The 20,455-nt window shown below is 48.8% G+C and overlaps 1 protein-coding gene across 1 annotated transcript in view; it reads right to left on the bottom strand.

Moving 5' to 3' along the window:
- Positions 1 to 4,391: 4,391 nt before the first annotated feature.
- Positions 4,392 to 20,455, bottom strand: part of ITGA9 (integrin subunit alpha 9) — a 301,990-nt gene continuing 285,926 nt past the window's right edge. The window contains exon 28 of the mRNA XM_053929726.2: positions 4,392 to 7,906. Coding sequence (XP_053785701.1) covers positions 7,808 to 7,906 — 99 coding nt within the window. The 3' untranslated portion in view covers positions 4,392 to 7,807. The remainder of the gene's footprint in view (positions 7,907 to 20,455) is intronic.

The raw sequence follows: 20,455 nt of genomic DNA, 5'->3' as shown, positions 1-20,455 counted from the left end.
TACTGTGGTGGGTAATATTTTGGATGTATGTATGACTCAATTTGTTTTGTTCTTTTTTGGTTGGTAATTTTTTTTTCTGAAATAGCCACCGTTTCTTTGGAGTTACTACCTTCCTTAAAAACACACACACACACACAAAAAACGTAAATAGCAAACCATTCAGTTTTACATCCTTGCAGATGTCTATGTAATAAGAAACGTTAACATTTCTGGTAGGCAAAATACTGGGGTTTCATTCAGTATGTCAGGGCTCGAGGTCACATAGTCAAAGTAGAACAATATTAATTTTCAGAAAACTTTAGAATAAACCACCTGAGTAAAGAGACTTAAGTACAATGAGAAGTGTTTTCAGCTCAGGGGCTCAGAGCGTACATTTAAGCATTCATACTTATACACATGCACATGGAATAATCTATATTAAACAGCCAAAAATATAAACAGCTGAGAATTGAAAGTATATCTCTGTTTTCTTTGTAAGATGTATTTAAAATGAAGGTTTTCCTAGGAACTGCAATGACATTGTAGAGAAACTGTCACCAAGGGATACTTCCTGATTTAACAGCATTTCACCCATCGTTATGGGTGGGGGGGGGGATGAAGGAAGAGTGAATGTCCTTGACAATGACATAGTTTTGGAAAGCCGAGCGAACGGCCCCAATTTTACTATGTTCGTTTTCTCTGCTTCATCATGATTCTCAGTTTCCCCATAATTCTGTGACTTGAAATGAATGTCCAATTAAAACATTTCTTCTATAAACTATGGTTGAGGTAGTTCTCGTTCTTTTAAAGGAGGCTTTTTTCCCCTTTTCCCACTACTCCCACTAATTGCAGAACTTAATTTCTTGCTTATTGTTGCCTCTCAGCATGACTTCACTGACGTTTTAGGAAGTTAAATGTTCTGTTCCCATAAATAGCCAAAAAATATTCACATACTTTTAAAGCATTCGTAATGTGGAATGCTGCCCGACATGTCCCAACCACCAGGGGACAGCCAGTAGCAGATTATTTGATTCCTTCCCGAGTAATTCAGACTCGATGGCCAGCTGCTGCCCTCGCCTTGCACCTTCCCCTCTAGCAGCTGGCAGTGGGCTGCTGTCGTTCGGTCGCCTGCTGGCGGCGTTCCTGGCCCTGCTGGCCTTGCCTCACCTCAGCCCCGTGCCCCTTGGCTCCCACACTCTGGCCACTGGTGGGCTTTTCCCAGTTTCTTGAACAATCTAGTCTCCTGCCTGCCCCGAGGTTTTGCACGTGCTGTTCTCTCTGCCTGGAATGCTTTCCCTTCCTTTTCCACCTAGTTATTTCTTCTTCTCAAGCACCCGTTCCCTAGGGAAGCCTTCCCTGTCCTCCCAGAACAGGCAACACTCTGTATGATTTCACGACCTCATAACACTCTGTAGGATGATCTGCATGGTTATGTCTAGGGTTATTGTTAGTAACCCTGGTTACACGGCCTTGTTGCAGTTTGCTGAGCGGGGGTGTTACCCTGGAAGGCCCCGTGCCAGGCCTTGGGTGGATGCATCCCACACCCAAACTCACAAGAAACTTACGGGCTGATTTAGGTCGCTTCACAGTGAGAGCTGGGACTACCAGTAGTTTCTTTAGCAACCACGAAAGCTGGAGGCGGAGCCAGAGGCCAGACGCATCTGTTTCCATTTGCTGTTCAACTTCTGTTTCCCCTGAAATTAATAACTGTCTTCTTCCCCTTTTACTTGGTTTTCTGACCAATTCATCCCCAAACTTGGCTCAGGTTGTATGCATCTCCCGCCTTTGGGTTCTAACATATTGGGTGCTCTTCTGCATTGACTTGTTGACCAAGCAGCATCTCCCACAGCCTTCCAACCTGCTTTGTGTGGCTGGCCCCGCTCAGTGCCCACCGCACAACTGAGCTGGGCCCTGGTCCCTCCTCACTCTGTGGCCTTTCCTGATGGCTAAAGCCTTCTCTTCTATGCTTGACAGTGTGATTCACCCCCAAGAAGGTCGGACTTTTCCTGTAAACCTGAAGGCACTGAAGGGGTGAGGGGCATATAGAAAACAGGCTTCTCCGCCAAGGTGCTTACGTTGTTATTTTTGGGTCTGCAAGCGGGGCAGCAACGGCCTCATTAGACAGAAGTAGAGGAGACTCATGGCACCTCCCACATGTCCCCACTGCAATTTTTGGGTCCCACGCGTTTCTTCTGCGTGCCTCTTCCATGCCCTGCATTTCACACTGGAATCCGATAATCTGAATTTAATGGATTTTACAATTTGACAACCCACAGGATTTCAAGCCTGACTTTTGGCAACCTCGGCTCTGTGGCTGCATGAACTGAAAATTCTTTTGGCCTCATCATCTAGTCCCTTGTTCCCCGATCATGCCTTGAAACAAGATTTTAGAATTTGGGCTGCTTGTTCTTTTTCATAAAGTTGTCCAGGGTGGTAGAAGTAACCAGCGGACTCCACAGTCCTTCCTCATGCCTTCCCTAGGGTTGACATCTCTCCCCAAAGCTTGCCTTCATTGTAGGAGGCCCGTGCTTTGAGACCCTGCATCGGGCTGCTGGAGCATCACCCTCCAACCCCTCACGGCTCCGCACTGCCTCCAGGCGTCACCAGATGGGATAACAAGTCCAGGCCCTATCTCATAAGGGTCTATTGTTTGCAGTCACTCCCGTTGCCAGTAGATCAGATAGGACTCTCCGTTGCATCAAACCAGAACACACTTTGGCTAGTTTAAGCACAAAATGTTAGAGAGACCTAGAGAGTGAGGCTTGGCTGTTCCACAGCCAGGAACGGGATCATGGAAGGGCCCTTTTAGGATTTTTTTTCAATTATAGAAGAATCCTATCAAATAAAGTATAATGTGACCTAGACTAGACTTTGAGGCAAAGCGGAGATTTGGCAGCAGCCTCGGGTCAGCGCAGAGCTGGAGATACCATGCTATACCCACTTTAGTTGGACGTTGAGTGAATGAACACGACCTCGGGGACCGAAGGCTTTGCTGATGGGTAGCTCCCAATCAGGCTGATGGTGTAGACAGAGAGCTAAGTAGCACTTAATTGTATTACTAAGCGCAGTAACCTGATGAATAGACAGACTTTAAGGAGCAGAAGTAATCTGGTGGGCTGAAAAACTCCTGATTGAATAGAGGAAGACTTCACTAACTGGTGATTTTTCTTCCTCTTAATTTTGTACCTTTCAATTCCTCTGAGTTTGTCAGGGCCTTTTCTGGCTTAGGGAAACAGGTTGGGCAAGCTTAGAGAAGCGCATTTAATTAGCACTAGTAATAGTGGCGGGTCTTGTTAAACCAGGAAGCATCTGGGATTGAAATGCTTGGAATTACTTGCTGGACCACTGTCCCCTGTGTCAGGCTCCCCACTGCTCTCTGCTGCAAACAAATCTCTTCCTTTCCAGACTTACAACTTGGAATCTTTCTTGATTTAGTCATTCCTGCTCTCCCAGATGTATCTTTACTTAAAAAACTAATTTGCATATGCTTCATTGTTACAAAAGACGTACATGCTCACTGGTAAAATTCAGGCTTGTAAAAACAAAACTAAACAAATAGCAAGGCAAAAACATGGCCAATTCCACCTACTAAAGACAACCCTTTTTAACCCCTTGGTGTGTATCTTTTCATGCCCCCCCTATACTGTGCAGTGTATATGTACATGAATTTTAACCATAGGGGAGTACAATAAGTTTTAATAGGATCAGTAGTAATTAATGAAATAGAAAGCAAAAACCAGAAGACTCAGTTGGTACAACCAAAGACTTATTCTTGAAAAAGACCTATAAAAGAGGTGTTATCTTTGTTGGTCTCATCTAGAAAAGAAGAGGAAAAAACACAGAAGTGAACAACATTTGAGGTAAGAACAGGGACATAATGAACAGATGCTAGAGATTAAAATTCTAAGAGAACACAGTGTTTGTAAACGTGTGAGAAAGTGACCCCAAAACGAGAATGCTTAGTGACCGACCGGTGGACGCGTGGGAAAGCGCTCTACTAGCAATGAGGAGTGCAGTCTATTTAATTTACCTTCAGATCGAGGTCTCAGGTGTGGCCCTGAGCAGGTAGGTGGTGCACAGAAAAGGTGATGGCCATGAGCGGAGGCCAAAGGTCAGGAACAGTTCAGCCACGTTTAGTGGGTTGTTCACAAACTATTACATGGACCTGCACATTTCCATGTTCCACATGCTGTAACAGGGGTGTCCGACCTTTGGGTGTCTCTGGGCCACACTGGAAGAAGAAGAGTTGTCTTGGCCACACATTAAATACATTGTGACATGTAACCACAAAAAAAAATCTCATAATATTTTAAGCAAATTTATGCTTTTGTGTTGGGTCGCCTTCATAGCCGTCCTGAGCTGTGTGCAGCCCGTGGGCCGTTAGCAAAGAAATTTCAGACCAAACTCCTGAATCATTTGCAGCCATTTTTTTTATTCAAAATGTATTTTTGTAAACCTGCATTCCCCAAACAGTGCAAGTGAATTAGAAGTGACTGCATAGACTTTAAAACATGTGACTTCATGAGGAGGAACATTCCTCCCGCCAAAACTCAGTGGAAATGTACATGAATGTATCAGCCGCGTTCTGGAAGTGAAGTTAGGTGGGTGCCTGCCATGCAAGTAATCACTCTTAAAGCTTTGAAACTCACTCTGCCAGTCACACCATGCACATTAGAAAAAGAAAACCAAAACCTTAACAAAGTCTGAAATCTAGATCGTTGTGCGGTAAAGCATTGCACCACGTGGGAGATTTGTTCGTTTCTCCCGCAACGTGCTGAACATCGGAAGAACATTGATTGACAACCCTATCTGTTAGAGCATTTCCAAAAGGACGCTTGTTTTCTGCCTTTTGTCTGCTAAAGGGCCATTTCACTCAAGTTATAACCCTTCACACTAGATGTATACTTCATATGTATCCTATGCATAACTGCTTCACCTGGGCATAATGCCTTACAAAAAAAAAAAAAGGAGAATAACCTTGTAAAACATTACTCTGTTAGGGATGAACAGGTAGCGTACAACACGTGTATCACATGAAGGATCCACTTGCTTCATATTGAAAACGGGCCCCAAATGTTTCCAGGAAGCCTGCAAGTTTTGTTTCTAACCTCTTTGCCTTTGGCTCAAGGACTAGGCTTCCCATGACTTGGTGAAGGACTTTCTATTGGATTTTCTACATTTACCAGACTTCAGAATACTCCTGGTGATGCTGATGGAATTTTCCGGAAGGACTGACTGGGAGAGCCTCAGTGACCTCAGGGGTAAGTGGTTCCAGATGTGGGCCTGTCAGTCGTCACAAGGCCAGTGGACCCACTCACTTCTAGTGCCTCCTGGCTCCTAAACTTCACGGTTTCTTCTTTGTGACAGGTTTGGGGGTCACTCTGGACATATTCCAAACTCTTGGGTCCCAGGTCAACTGAGCATTAGCAAATCATTTTTGCAAAGGGGCAGGGGCGTGCGCTAGCCTTGTGCTGGACTTCTCCCTCTAGCAACGCTGTGCAGAGCGGGTAACTCCCCTGTCCCTGCAGCCCCACCTGCTCCTCGGCAGGAGCAGACAAGCAGAGGCACCATCCTTCACAAACAGGTTCCTGGAATGGCTGCCAGTATTTGCTCCTGCTGATGCCAAGTATGATTTTCTTACAACTGCCTTGGGAAGTTGTAGTGATCTCCTGGGAGTGTAGCTACTCACGTGGGTCTACTATCCAGGAGCAAATAGATCAGCTCTGACATTGTCCCCAGGAGCACCCCACCCCTTGGAATGAGGCTTTACCCTCTGGCTGGCCACTATCAGCCTGTGAGTCACCCTTCCACACTGCCACCAATGTGTCTGCACCCCCTCCAAGAGGTTGGTTAGCTGCTATAAAAGCATTTGGCCAAACCACTGGTGGAGCCAGCCCAGGACTACCACCTGAGAATTTTAAGTGATTTATTAAAGGACAACATGACGCAATGAACAAAAGCCCATCAAAGGAACACTGCAGATGGGGTTTCATTAAAAAAATCCACTCTGTCCTCCGCTTGTTTAATTCCCATTTGAATGCACCTGGGGCCGGAGCAGGCTGTAGTAAGTCGTGAAGGACTTTGTCAGACCCTGCTCTGAGCCACATGTTTCTCCCTCATCGGATGGTTATTCAGCAGTGGTAACAGCAGCCATAGCTGCTAACAGGTATTGAGCGTTCACTGCGGGGCCAGGTGCAGCGCTGAGCACGCTACTGCCATCATCTCATTGCCCTTTTAGAAAGTCACAATGCACTCAAAACTGGGCCGCACAGTGCATTGCTAACACACACTGCCAAAGAGAATGCTTGGATATTGAAAGTCATAACTCAGCAGTCAACCTTGCAGGGGGCAGGGGAGGAGGCTGCGGCTATGCCCAGATCCCCGTGCATCATTTCTATATACCTCCCCAGGTTGGGGGGGGGGGTGCACCTGCAGCTCTCCTTTAGCAGACTTACCCTGAACTATTGGGCCATTCTGCCAGTAGGAACTGAGAATGTAAAGTTTACATCTCCCTGGGGTGCAAGAATATGAAGGCTTAGCTCCCTTCCCTCAGGCTGGGACAACTCTTGAGATGCATGATACTCTCCAGAGCTCCCCTGTGGGATCAGGCTGAAGCTACCCTCCATGGGACCTTCCCGGATATGGAACCCTTCCCTGGCTTCCTCCCGTTCCCTGCCCGGCTTCCCTCACTCTCATACTGCTGTCCCCTGGGAACACTTCCTTAATAAGTTACTTGCATGCAGATCCTTGCCTTGGGGTCTGCTTCTTGGGAACCCCACCAAAGACACTATTTTAAAAAGTAAGAACAGGTTGAGAGGTCACCTCTGGGAAGAAATCTACAATTACCATTAGCTAGGACAGCAGAAGTGATGGGGAAATGGAGACTTCTAAACTCAAACGACCATGCAAAGGTAACACATACGACATTCAGACACAAGTCTTCTCTTGGTGGTCAGTGATTTAGTCCTTGTGGGTGTAGGCTCTGACGCATGATGTCCAGGATGAGATGCCTTCTGAGGTTTACCAGATGACCAACTGGTGTTGCTCCAAGCCTTCTTCTACCAATCCAATTGGAAGGAGGGGCGAGATGTCTGCTGTGTGGAGGTGATGCAGAGCAGACTTGTTGCTGGGAACCAAGCTTTCCATCCAAATTCCTGTTGGGAATCTTCCAGTGACAGGTACATATGAAAAAACCCAGTTCTTTAGCACATGACTTCCAACTTGACTCCAGGCCATAAGGATGGGCAATGTCGGAGGGGCCCTGCCATGGCCACAGTTTACATGCGAGTTTGGTGGGTTCATGGTGTGAGGTTTCCTCAGATTATTTTATCTGCAAGTCTATTTTAACAGCAAGTCCCACAAAACAGTAAGATTTTTATCCTTTAAAATTTTTATGAATGTACATGTGTTTCTAGGCCAGATATCAGTGCTTGAGTGAACTATATAAGTATTTAATAGAAATAATAAAACATTGATACAAATATAAAGACATAATCAGTATAAAAGGCTTATATTTATAAAAATACTTTTAGGTAACAGTTTTCCCCTGAGGGTCGACCACGCATGTTGCATCCATAAATATTGCTCGGCTCTGTAGCTCGCTTTCCCAAGTTCAGAGTTCATCTGTAAAAGGAAGTGGTGGGCTCCAGTCATGTGACCTGGCCAAGGTTGGCTGCCTCAGGTTGGCACCTGGGCTTGACAGAATGACGAGAACAGCATCAGTGGGGCCTCCGAAAAATCTGGAGAAGAATCTTTCTTCCAAATATGGAAGATACAAAGATCAGGGACGACAGGCGAAAGGGCTGGGTCACGTGACTGGCGTGGCAGGTCACTGGTTTTTCTGGACCCAGTCCCAACCGTCTTCGTTCTCTTTCCGATTCTTCTCGGCCTCAATGATTTCTTTGTACCTTCGGCGAAAGAAGCCCATCTGAAAGGCAGACAGAGGAGGAGCCAGGTTAGAAATGCTGAAGGATCAGCCATTTGTACTGCAAGGCAGCCTGGCTGAGGAGGCGGCGGCCCGACCTATACTCACGGTGCTGGGAGGGCCTGGAAAACTCCTCAGGTTCAGCTGCCTGAGAAAGGGTGTGATGTGGAGCCGCTTTTCAAAGTGCACGGACTTCCTGCAGGCTATCTTAGGAGTGAGTGTTCCCCAAACTCTGTGCTGGGGAACCCTAGTTACAGAGAGTGATCCCAAGGTGTTTGGGAGGAAAATGGGTTTCCTGATCAAATAGGTTTGGGAAATGCCGTATTCTTTCTTTCTTTAAGAGATTTGCAACGTGCAATAGAACAGTAGGGAATCTAATAAACCCTTAGAAAAGGATCTCGGAAACCCAGGCAGGGGCTTGCTGTTCCCTGAGCTTATTTGGCTTTGAATAAGCCTATTCGGATCCTGAGAGGTATCAGCCACTGTGGAATAATTTAATAATTGCTGCTCTCACATAACAGGCTTTTGACAGCGTCTGCAGGTCTGCCTTCTACCTTGCTGTCCTCTGGTTCTCTCTCTCAAACCTGTGAAACTCGTGCTGGGAGCGCACCCCTGAGACCCGGCACCTCTTCCTGACCCAGGGGGGCAGCTTCCTTTAGCCTGGTTCTGAAAAGACCTTCCCCTCTTAGGTCTTGGGGCTTTTCACATATGGTAGGTGAGTTTTTATTTTTCTCAGTCATTGCAGGTGCTATACTGCCTGATATTTAAGCAACTTTTTGTGGCCCAAAGCCGACCTCTTCTCCCACGCTCAGGGCGACCTGGCATCCCTTGTCCTCTGCTCACCAGCATAGGTGGTGTCTGTCTCTCAGTTCAGACATCCCTCCTGCAAGGGCTGCCTGGACAGGGTGCACCCAGCTCCCTCTGCCCTTGGGAGCAATAACCCTGAGGTGCGCGTCCTGCAGAGTCTCCTGCTGGAACTTGCCTGCCGGGCTATCTGGCGAGCCACATCCTTTTTTGGATTCCTTCTCTCCCCTGTCTTGCTTCCCTGCTCAGGTCAGTGTTTCCCGAGATCACCTTCCAAACAAATGACCTGCCCTCAAATCCTCCTGTCAATTCCCTGGAAGAGAGGAAGTCAGACAGACGCAGCCGTGCGGTCGGCTGCACTGCAGGTTGGTGGCACCAGGCTGTCACTAGCTGACAGTTCCCGTGGTCGTGTCTCAACGTGCTCAAGACTAGCAGTCGCTACAGTCTGCTGCCGACAGCGAATGCCCAGATAAACCTGCCCTAAGCGAATCATCAAGCAACCCCAGCTCCCCTGGGCACATCTAACTTCTTTGTGGTCTATGCATTAGTGTTCCTGCTCCTTTATGAGCCAAGAATCCACTGTCACCTGATGGGGTGAGCTCCCCAAGGAAGGGAGAGCACCTGGGGTCAGGGACTGTCTTGCTCTACCATCTTCCTAACCCCAGAAGGGGGCTTAGTGGTTGAGCCAAAGTTGAGAACTATTAATAGAGCTGCCCGGAAACATCTCCACCCACATCGCCACGGAATTCCTGAGGACTCACTGAGTGGAGTCAGTGAGGTGGTGCCATTTGAATGGCTGGGAAGGCATAGAAGTTTCCTAAACACAACTGCCAAGGGGCCTGTATTGCGGGCTTCACTCCTCATGGCCAGGGTTGTGAGCAGACGCTGAGTGTCTGGTGTTTTCAGCCATGGAGGCTTCTTCTCAGCAGCATCAGTCAGCATCTGTCAGACCTCCACCTTCTGACACCCTCACACGTACACTCTTCTGTCCTCCAATTCCTACCGCCATCCACCCTCAGCAAGGGCAGTAGAGAGGGGCTTGGCCTGAAGGTTCTGGGTAATCAGAAAAAGGTCCTGTCAGGGCCCTCCAAGCACAGCCACAGAAGGCCGGAAAAGCAACCCAAGATGCAATGGAAATGTTTGTCTAAGAAGTTACTGCTTGAAGTACTGTTATTTAAAGACAACGACAGTTGATGGGGAAAAATGTCCTGTGCCTCTTCTGCACTGAAGAGAACATAATCATGAAAATAGGTCTGGAAGCAATATGGAAACGAGATTCTTTAGCACAGGACTCTGCCCGCCGACGGCGTCACGTTTCGGTAATCTCAGTTTACTCACTCTCGATTCCAGACAAGTAACATCTCTCTGCTGCCGCACTAATCAAGCACAGTTCTGACTGTGGGCTGCTCCCTCCTCATCTTTCGCACTTGTCTTACAACTCTTTGAAGGCAGGACTTGTGTTTTCTGTCCCCAGAGCTCAGCACCTCACCTGTATTCGGCATCAGTGATAAACTGCAGAGGTGCCTACAATTCTCCATTCCCCCTGGAACCATGCTCTGGGCCACGTGGCTCAAATCTGCAAATCTGCACTGTGACTTGCTTTGACGACTGGATGCCATGGAGGAGATGCTGTGTCGGTTCCACACTTAGGCCTCGAGAGGCCTTGCACATTGCTGCTCACTTTCTCGGGATCCTGCCGGGCCCCGCGAATGCGTTCGGTCTAGCCCACTGGGGGCCCCCTCCGCCAGCCAACGCGCAATGGCCTGCAGGTGTGGGCTCACCCTGTTAAACTCAGTCCAGCCCACAGAGTTGTGAGCCTGTATAGGTGGTTGTTGCTTTTGAGCCACTAGAGTCTGGGGCAGTTTATTGTGCAGCATGAGTTAACTGATACAGGGCTCCTTTTTTCCTTGTCTGACGCACTGAATGAATGAACGGCCACGGGAAGGGTGGCAGAGCGTCAGCCGACAGTGCTCTAGATATAAAGGGCATCACTGTGCCTTGTCCTGCTGAACAGACTTTCCTTGTTCATCTCCAGGAAGGACATGGCTCACTTTCTCCTAGCTATACTGGTGTGAAGATTTGACACAGAGTGCACAAAAAATCTAGCGAGGATTTAGAGCACCCGGACTCACTCGCACGTGTGCTCATGTTCTACATGTATCATCTCCCGCCGGCACCCGGAAGCAAGCTTTCTTTCCCATGGAGCGGCGTCAGCATTAGTCCTACAGTCGCCCCCTCCCCGCCTTGGCAGTGACTTCCAGCCACTCCCGGACACAGCCTGGCTGGCTCTGTGCCCCACTCTAGCCCTGCAAGGGCTCGAGCGCCCTGTTCCCAGTACGATCTCGGTATGCTCCCAGATGGAAGGATGGAGCTGTCCCTGACATTTGTCCTTCTTTGGATCCAAACACGGTTTCTTAAAACAGTCCGCGCTCAAGGCTAGGGAGTGCTGGGCGCAGTAGCGCGGGCTGCGCCCTGCAATAAGTGTGTGTTGGGTGGGGGTTGCCGCTCACATGGAAGATATAGACGTGTAAATTTATTTCAGCTGTTTTCCAGCAGATGTCAGTAGAGTGTCTTTTTTCTAAGGAAATCAGTGGATTCTCTGAATTCTGGACAGATGGAAGTCGAGCTTCTGGAGGAAGGGGCTCTGTGTACTAGTTCGCACGAAGGTGCCGGGTAGTCCAGTGGTGTTTCTCAAACTCACTGTCCTTCTTACATGACCAAACTAATTCTATTTCAGAAAAAGAGACGATCACCTTTGTGCTTTTGCTTAGAGCCTGGTTTTGGCTTTTGTTACAGAGCCCAAAGCCCAGGCTGTGAGTTTACCAAACAATGGCCCCCCACACAACTGTGTTACGCTAGGCCTGCTCCGTGCCGCTGGAACTACTCAGAGGAGCTGTACAGGTAAGAGACGTGGCGTGGGGAGCCCAGAGTCCATTACTGCTCACGCTCCAATAACTACCCCTTGGGCCATCAAGGACAGGTCATTTGCTCGTTCTGACCCTCAGTGTCTTTGTCTCTGCCTGAGAGACCAATGACATTCTTAGACCTCTTCCAGCCATGAAACACAATGACGGCTTTTTCTGTTGGCCCGCAAAGCCAACTTGGGATGGCAGCCCGTGGGGCACACAGCTGTGTACTCGGGACTCACACTAAGAAGGGACAGGCACAGAGTCCTTGCCCGGTCTCAGCTGCCCTCCAATAGATTTTGGAAATTTTTTGAAAGCTGAATTTTCAACTTGTCTTTTAAACGATGAATATATTATAAAGACTTATAAAGTTTTTAAAAATTAAGATAAATCAAGACTGTAAAGACATTTCTCTCCTGCAGCAGGCCTTCCTTAGGCACACACTCCCACTCTCGTTACTGCATGTGGTTACGCTGCAGAGGACCTTTGAGAAGTGCTGGGTGCCTACAATCCTATGTTTCTGCTGCTAGCTGGGCTCTCACCTGAGCATGCTGGGAAATGATTAGCGCTGAGTATAAGCTGGACCCTCAGCAGCCCGACAATTCCAATCTAGTGGAGTCAATGTTTTCCTGCACTTTTTCTGGAACCTTCCAGGGATTCCTTTGCCACTTGAGGGGCAAAAGGCTCTGTTTATAACTGTTCTGTCTGTAGCAGAGGAAACACTCATGGAAACCCTAGAGGAGGTGAGATGCAAGCCAAGCGTTGCTCCGCTAAAAGCTTCCTGGCTTTTTGTCTGTGAAGGTCCTACAGCCCCCCAAAAGCAAGAGCTCCCTGAGCCTCTTGACAGACTCACCCCATTTTCTGAGGAACTTGTATCCAAAAGCTGCCAGAAAACTTCTAGAGAAACAGCAGATTTCCTCTAAGTAGCCCTAATTAGGGAGGCATGCGGCCTAAGAGGAAATACGGCCTGACTGAGTTCTGGGATCTGCAGCCTGCAGCCCCAGCTTCTTCCTTCCCAGTGTATTTTGGGGTGAGTGGGAGACTGGCCTGGACTCCATGGCATCTGGGCTCCTAGAAGACCCCCACTCCCACCTTCCCTGGCCTTCATGTCACCTCCTGGGCAGCTATTCCAAGGACTTTGCACACACTCCTTCTTGGGATGAGCTGAGGACCTCGTGTTTATGGGTCTCTTTAGTTTCTTCGCTATTTACATAGCGTGTCTCTGTCTCGAGATGTTAATCATGCAGCATCAGCCCAATATTTACTTCCAAACATAAATAAGCCCCCACCAAGTGTCTCTAGCACATGGTTTTAATTGAGACAGTGTGATGGGTGTATGAGTATCTATGCTTTCCCCCCCTCTTCCTTTGGAGAAGCAAGGATGGCTTCCCCAGCCTAGTTGGAGGAAAGGTGATAACCCCAGTGACCCCCGGAGGGGCTGCCAAACCTTGCACATTCTCCGAGCCATTTCAAAGATTTATTTTCTTAAGTGTTTCTGCTGGAGGTCAGCAGTAATGCTCTCAAATAAAAACCAGGAGCCCAAAGCCAGCTCAAAAGCAGCAGGCTCTTGGAACAGCTCCAGCTGAGGTTTGAGGCAGTCCTGGTTCTGAGGGCAGCTGACAGGCTCTGCAGCCTGCCTCTTCTCTGCTGGCGAAAGGGAGGAGCCAGCAGGTCCTGGACGCTGGAGGCACAGGGAGGGACTGGTCACAGGGTTGGTGAGGCCACGGCACTGCCCTCTGCTTCAAGTCTTCTCTGTTGGCACGGGGGCCAAACAGGAGAGAGGAGAATGGAGGATGCATTGTTTCTCTCCTCTGAGTGGTGGCCTGTGGGTTTTGGCAAACCACACAAGGGGCCGGGGAGGGAGAGAGCTGCCTGGGGCCCCTAGCGAGGCTTTTTCTTCTAAATGAAAGACATCCCAGCATCTTCATTCTCTTACCACTAGAGTCAAAAGGCTGGCTTAATGGGTTGAAAGCCCTTCTGAAAGGTGCAAGTCATAGATGAAGCTGTCACTCCTACGTACCCCTGAACAACGAAAGTTTCTCCTATAAACAGGCCTTTATGATTTTCTGGAAGAGGCACCAAGCCCAGCCCACTGCAGACCCCGTCAGGAGCTAAGGGGAAGGAGAGGGGACTCATTTGGATTTTTCTCCCTTAAAAGAGTTTTGTATTTCAAAGTTTTCTTCCTGCATGGTGGTTTGGCAGACTACTGAAATCCTCGCACATGAAGTTTAAATTATGGCTCCCAGTGTCTGCGAACGTCCCGGCTCTGGGCAAGCTGATTGGGATCCATTTCAGTATTTGAAGAGGGGTCTGGTTAGCTCGAGGCCCTTGTTGTGGATTTTGCACTGGGGCCAAGGCCTGCTGCCGCCAGGCATGAGAGAGGGGCTGAGATGCCAGTGGGGGAACCTTCTGGAAGACGCTGGGGTCTGCTCTGAGTCAGAGGGAGAGGAGGCAGGGAGCCTAGAGTTCCCTCTGGGAAAGGCACTGGTGACCCCAGAAGGGGTTTGTATTTTAGATCAACAGTGGATGATGGACATGTTAGTAGCACCGCAGTGACATCAGGAAGGGCCGGCAGCTGGTGGCTCAGGCTCCTCACCCACCAGGTCCTGCTCACCTCTCAGGGCTCAGCCATCATCTCTGTTCACTTAACTGCTTTTCCCAGAGGTCTTCAAGACAGAGTGAAGGCTGTGTGGTCTACCTCTGTCCCTTTGCCCAGAGCCTACCCGCTACTAGGGACCCAATACTGTTTGCAGAATGAGGGCACCAGCCATCTTGCAAGTGTAAAGCGTGCTGACCCGTAGGCTGGCGCGGCACAGAGAACACATCAGCACAGCTGGCGGCTCTGTTCTGCTTTCCACATCATCCCAGACTTTGTGTATATGGGACACAGTTTGGGGAACAACCATTTTTGGCTCATGAGCTCTGAAGGTGGTAGCAAGCAACCACAGGCAGCAACAGCAGGAGCCATTGTAAAGGGAACTCCAAGAGATGTGGCTCACGGAAGGGAAGAGGACTTGAAATTACTTACCTGTCTTCAGAGGCCCTAGGGAATGACGTGTGTCCTGGTCGGCAGTGGCAATGAGGTACTACCCATTGCTTCCCTCTCGGAAGGATCAGAGGGAATTATGTATGAACTATGGTGAGAAGCTAGAAGTATTAAGACCTCCCACATAAGTCTGTAATGGGTTAGACTTCAGGCCCATAATCAACAGGTTTCCATGCCCGGGGCTGTCCATGTGATGCTGGATCTCCAGTCCCTAGTAATGAATCATTTTTAGGTTACAGACACAGAAATCAGAGTTGACAAGAGGCCTGTAGTTGAAGTTTTAGAAATAGGTAGGTCTTCCAAGTAATTCTACATTTCATTTACCCTTTTCAACCTCCTCTGAAGTCATCATAGTTAGCCATTTAAGAAAGAGTTTTTCCCAAAGTAACTGCTTCTGCCGAGCCCCCTAGGCATGTCGCTTTGCCTGAAGAGACCATCCACTCTGAAGGGGAGTGCATTCATGGACGTTGGGCCAGGGCTTACTCTTTTGGTTCCTTTTCCCTGAAGGAGCTCAGCTGTGATTTCATCTATGACGTTATGGAAGAGAGATGAGGTTTTTGTCTACTTTCGAACAACAATAGTGACCTTTAAAGAAAAGATTAGGGTTTTGCCTGTATTTCTGAAGAGCATAAATGGGGCAGATAAAAGATGGCCACAAACCCTTTGCCACTCCTCCCACTCACAGGCAGAGTCTGTTTCCCCCTCCTTGACTTTAGGCTGGCAGGAGAGTGCTTTGACCAGCCCAGACTGGTGCAGTGATGCCGTGCCAGTTCTGGGCCGGTCTTTAAGAGAACTGGCAGTGTTTACCATGAAACAGTCAGACCGCTCTGCTGGGAGGGCTACATGGAGAGGCCCTGAGTTTACATGGTGAGCCAGAGGGGCTTAGCTGAGCTCAGCTCCCAGCTGTCCCCACAAAAGTGTCAGGCATGTGAGCAAAGCTGTCTTAGACTCCTCAGACCAGACCAGGCACCAGGTAAGTGCTACCAAGTGACCCCACTCAATGTCATGTGGAACAGAAGAATCGGCCAGCCAAACCCTTCCTGAATTCCTGCCCTACACATTTGTAAGATATGACATAATGGTTGTTTACAGTCACTCAATTTGGGGCCAGTTTGTTATGCAGCCATAGCTAACCGGTAATCTAAAACCCTGCAATGTAAGCCTCAGCACCACTAACTGCCATGCAACCATGCTGGAGTGAATCTCTTTGGGGTATCTGCCTAATTTCCTTCTTTTCTGGGATTCATCCCCATCCCACCATCACCCTAAAATCGCTATCTTGCATCTTTCTTCTCTCCTAGTCTCAGCTGTTTGGATTAGTGGGAGACATGGGACCCAAACTGGCCCAGTCAGAGTCTCTCCCAGCCAACTCCCTGCCCTTAGCCACCCGTGACAGGAGTAGACATTTGGCTTCAGCTAACCAATCAGGTTCTGTCTTCCAGACTTGCAGAACTGGGGAACAGAGGCAGCTGGAGCAACCACTTCCTCCCGCGTGTCTGAAAGCAAGGAGAAAATGATGCAGGCGCGTGGGGCCAAGGGAGCAAGGGGAGGAGGGAGAACGCCTGCTTCGGTTTGTGGACATTTTCTGGGTCTGAACACACACGTTCTCTCTCTTGCCAAAGTGGCTATGGATAGCTTTCTGTTTTTGTTTTGCTTTGTTTTGTTTTGTTTTCTTGCAACTGGAAAAAAGGCCTTCGTGATGCCCGAGATAAGCATGTTCAGCCCTGGAAACCAAAGGGAAAACTGCCCAGGCTGGTGAGGTGATCGGAATGCCCTTCCATCGACCTTCCCTCTGCTAGGTGAGGATGCCTGGGCGCGAGTCATGTCCCGTCAGGTCTCCTGGCGGCAGCCACACTCAGAGAGCCCAACACTAATCTCCTCCTCCTCCAAAACACCTTCCAGCTTCGCCTTCCTCACCCTGCTTAAGGGAAACCATTCATTGTCTAATCTAAAAACAGCAAGAGACTGATACTTTTTCCTTCCTGACCTCTCAAGTCCAGCCAGTCAACAAACCCTGCCTCTTCCAACTCGGTCCCCTCCTTTCCACCCGTGGAGATGGCCCTCATCTTCACCCTGTTCCCAGCTCTCCCCTGTCAAACAGACGTGGCCACGCCACCCCTCTACTGACAGAGCCCCGTGCTTCCCCTTGCTCCTGATCAGGAGGCCCCGCCACAGCCGAGAAAGGTGATCTCACTGTGGGTCATTGACTGCCACCGCACCAGGGGGGTCCCACAAAGCCTGCTGATTTTCTCACTCCCTCCATACAGAAAGTCCACCTGGCTGCCCTTCCTTGCCTGTAACAGTCAGACCAAACCCGGGGTCAGACTTGCGTGACACCTCCTTTGTGGAACGTCCTCGGACTTTCACAGGTGGCGTCCATGTGTCACGTGCAGTGCTGAGAGTTGCCTGCATTACCTCTACGCTTCAAACTGGATGTCACCTTTCACAGAGGAGGAAACTGAGGGTTGCAGAGGGTAAGCAGTTCTCCCAAGGCCACACAGCTGGCAGGTGCGAGAGCCAGGATGCCAGTCTGCAGCTGCCCGCCAGCACAGCCTGCGTCCTCCTCAACCTCACTGTACTCGATGGCCTCTTCTCCGCCCTGTGGTGGGGCAGGTTGATGGGGTCTTTCTCTCAGAGTCCAGAGACACTGCTGCGCAGCCCTCAGTTTTACCTTTACAGGTGTATGTGCTTGATGGGGAGGCATTCCAGGGCAGGAAGAGCCACGATCACGATGCATCGCACACCTGGCGCAGGGTTTGGTTCAAGGCAAGTGTTCAGTAGATATGAGTTGAAATGAGCTGCTCTTGGACATTGAGCAAAGCTCTGTGACCCACACAGCGTCATTCAACAGCTTTCTCAAAGCGGTTTTAGATCCTTTTATTCCACCTCTTTAATCATGGCAAGGCCTTGCCTGGGTTGAGGCCCCCTGCCTGCCACCACTCTGCTTTCTTCCCCAGTCCATGTCAGGGGGTGATGCTGGCCTTCATGGGTCCTGGCTCTCAGCATCACGCACAGCTGGGTGACCCCAGGGTCTTAGCTACCCCACGACAGCCACCTCCAGCAACCACATTCTTTGATCAAACACAACAAAAGCAAAGCTAAGCAGATGGCGGGTGAAAGCATGTGCTGGGGAGATGGGATACCCCCGAGGGCAGAGCCCAGTGGGGTGGCCAGCAGGAGGGATTCATGCCATGACAGACAGTGGTGCATGGCCACTGCACTCCCCACTCTGTGTCCCCGTCTCGTCCCACGCACCCAGTCGTGGAGGATGCCATTTCCTCTCATCTCAAAGGCAGAAGGAAGGAAGGAAGGAACACACACACGCACACACACACTCCCCGAAGCCCTTACTGTCTTTTCAGATCTCAAACACTGAGCTGGCTTTGTTCTCCACCCACAGACCAGAGGCTGTCTCGGCAGGAAGGAGTCGGAGAAAATGGAGAATTAAGAATCTATCTGGCCACGCTGTTTAAACAAACAACAAATTGGCAGATTTTTTTTTTAAAGGTAATATCCACTCCCAGCAAATACACAGGAAATTGGGTGCTTGAGGGCGGGCGAGTTGGTGCAACCTTTCTGCAGGGCAATTGGCAATGTGTAATGCATGGCTTAAACTATGCATTTCTTTTGAGTCGGTAATTCCATTTCTAGGATTTCATCTTAAGCACATAATCAGGGATTTGTGCAAATATTTGGCTCCAAGGATAGTCACTATGGCTGCTGAAAGAAGTGTGAACCCAGAAGCCATCTAAATCCCAATGTCAGAGGGCTGGATGGGTAATCCGCCCGCCCTCTGCAGCCTTAGGCAGTGCTGGAAGCTGGTCTTCCAGTACATGGGAAACCAGGCTGCCAAGCAGCACGCCGGGTGTCTGAAAGGCACGGGACATGGGGAAACTTAATTTCAGTAAGGTGCTCAACATGCTTTTCTTTAACTTCCGGACACTTTTTCAGGTGAAGTATCTCTAGATTTAAAGCAATCAGTCCAACTGTCAGTCTGAAAAATGTACAAGAAAAACACTCACTTTTCTGTGTTTCTAGATTTCTTGGATAAAAGTGTATTTATTATACTTTTTGAGATGAATAATTAAAACAATGCTTTAATTTTAGAGCTACTACACCTGAAAATATATCAAGTATGTTACTGGAAAAGTTAACATACTACTCAAAAAGAAGTAAATGCCAGAAGAGTGTCTGGTCTACGTCTATTTTGCAGGAAAAAAGGTCAAGAAGAGACTACACTACTCGCCGTGGTTACTTCTGGGATGTGGACTCCTGAGCATTTCACAACGCTTTCTCCCTTATTGCTATGTTATCAGGTTTTATCAATCAACACAAATTATTTTGTAATCCCAGAGAAACTAATTAAAGCATCCATTCACGACAACGTGAGAAGCTGTTGCCACCTGTGCCTGAAAGCTGGGGCACTGGGAAAGCAGGGCATTGGTGTCAGGGGTCCCAGCGACGGTGCCGGGAGCCCTTCTGGGAGCTGGGACACCGTGGGAACAAGAACAGACATGGGCCCTGCTCACCAGGAACATCGCTGTTTGGTGGGGGAGGCAGACCTTCAAAAGATAACGCCTGACACCACTACTGGTGACTACAGAGGCTCTGAAGTATCGGGTTGGCCAAAAAGTTCATTTGGTTTTTTTCCATACGATGGCTCTAGTAGTGTTTAGTTGTCTTGAACTTCATTCAAAACAATTTTGTTAGACTGTCGTATCAGCGTGCATTTACAAGAAACTTACCAAATTGGTGAATGTTTGTGCAGCCATTTTAACATTGAAGATGGAATAAGATATGGAACATTTTTGGCATGCTACACTTTATTATTTCAAGAAACAACAATGCACCCGAAATGCAGAAAAGATCTGTGCAGTGTATGGGGCAAGTGATGTGACGGATCGGATGTGTCAAAAGTGGTTTATGAAGTTTCTTGGTACTATTGACATTTTGGGCAAATAATTCTTTGCTGTGGGCTGTCTCATGCACTGGAAGATGTTTAGCAGCAGCCCTGGCCTCTACCCTCTAGAGGTCAATAGTGGGAGAGAGCCTATATACTCAAAATATCCAAATCAATAAAGTTACTGGTGAAATGAAAAATTTGTCTTTTTCCAGAAAAAAAAGTCATAGATTTTTTTGCCAACCCAATAAAAGGACTCCAGACCTCTGAGAGGAGAGTGAAAAGGAGAGTGAGGCAGTGAAAGCATCGTACACTTGGGAGTGAGGACACCCCTTTGTCCTTGAGGAAGTGACAAGAAGCAAGACACAAAGGGTGAGAAGGTATTCCTGGTCCCATTATGCACCGCTGTGGGTTTGGAGGACTTTAGGCTACGATGTAGCTACCCAGGCAGGACTCGGGACTTGTAGCCCATCTCAGTTACCAAGCTGTCTGGGCAGAAATCTTTCTCTTATTCCACATGGGAAAGGAACCTCGAGTTGCTCTGTAGTTCCTTCTCTTGTTTTTTCCCCCCAAGTAAATGGTAAACCACCTGAGTCCCAGCTGTTACTCCCCATGCTCCTGTTCTGACATTAGGTTCCCACCATCCTACCTTAGGACTGGTGGGAAGGCCAGAAAAAACGAGAGTAAGCTTTTTGCTTTTCCCTCAAGTGGTCCAATCCCTAGCTGTAAATGACCTCAAAAGGAGCCAGGATTCTGTTCGCTGCCTGAAGGGGACGCCACCATCCCTCTGCTGTACCTGCACTAGGAAGGAAGTTCCAACAGGAATCCTCTCCAAGGGGATCTAGCCCTGCTGAGGCAGGGTGGGCTGGGCCACAGATGGGGACCTCCTTGGGGAC

This window comes from Desmodus rotundus, chromosome 8, assembly GCF_022682495.2.
Source record: "Desmodus rotundus isolate HL8 chromosome 8, HLdesRot8A.1, whole genome shotgun sequence".
NCBI lineage: Eukaryota > Metazoa > Chordata > Mammalia > Chiroptera > Phyllostomidae > Desmodus > Desmodus rotundus.
This window is presented reverse-complemented; position numbering and strand designations above follow the sequence as displayed.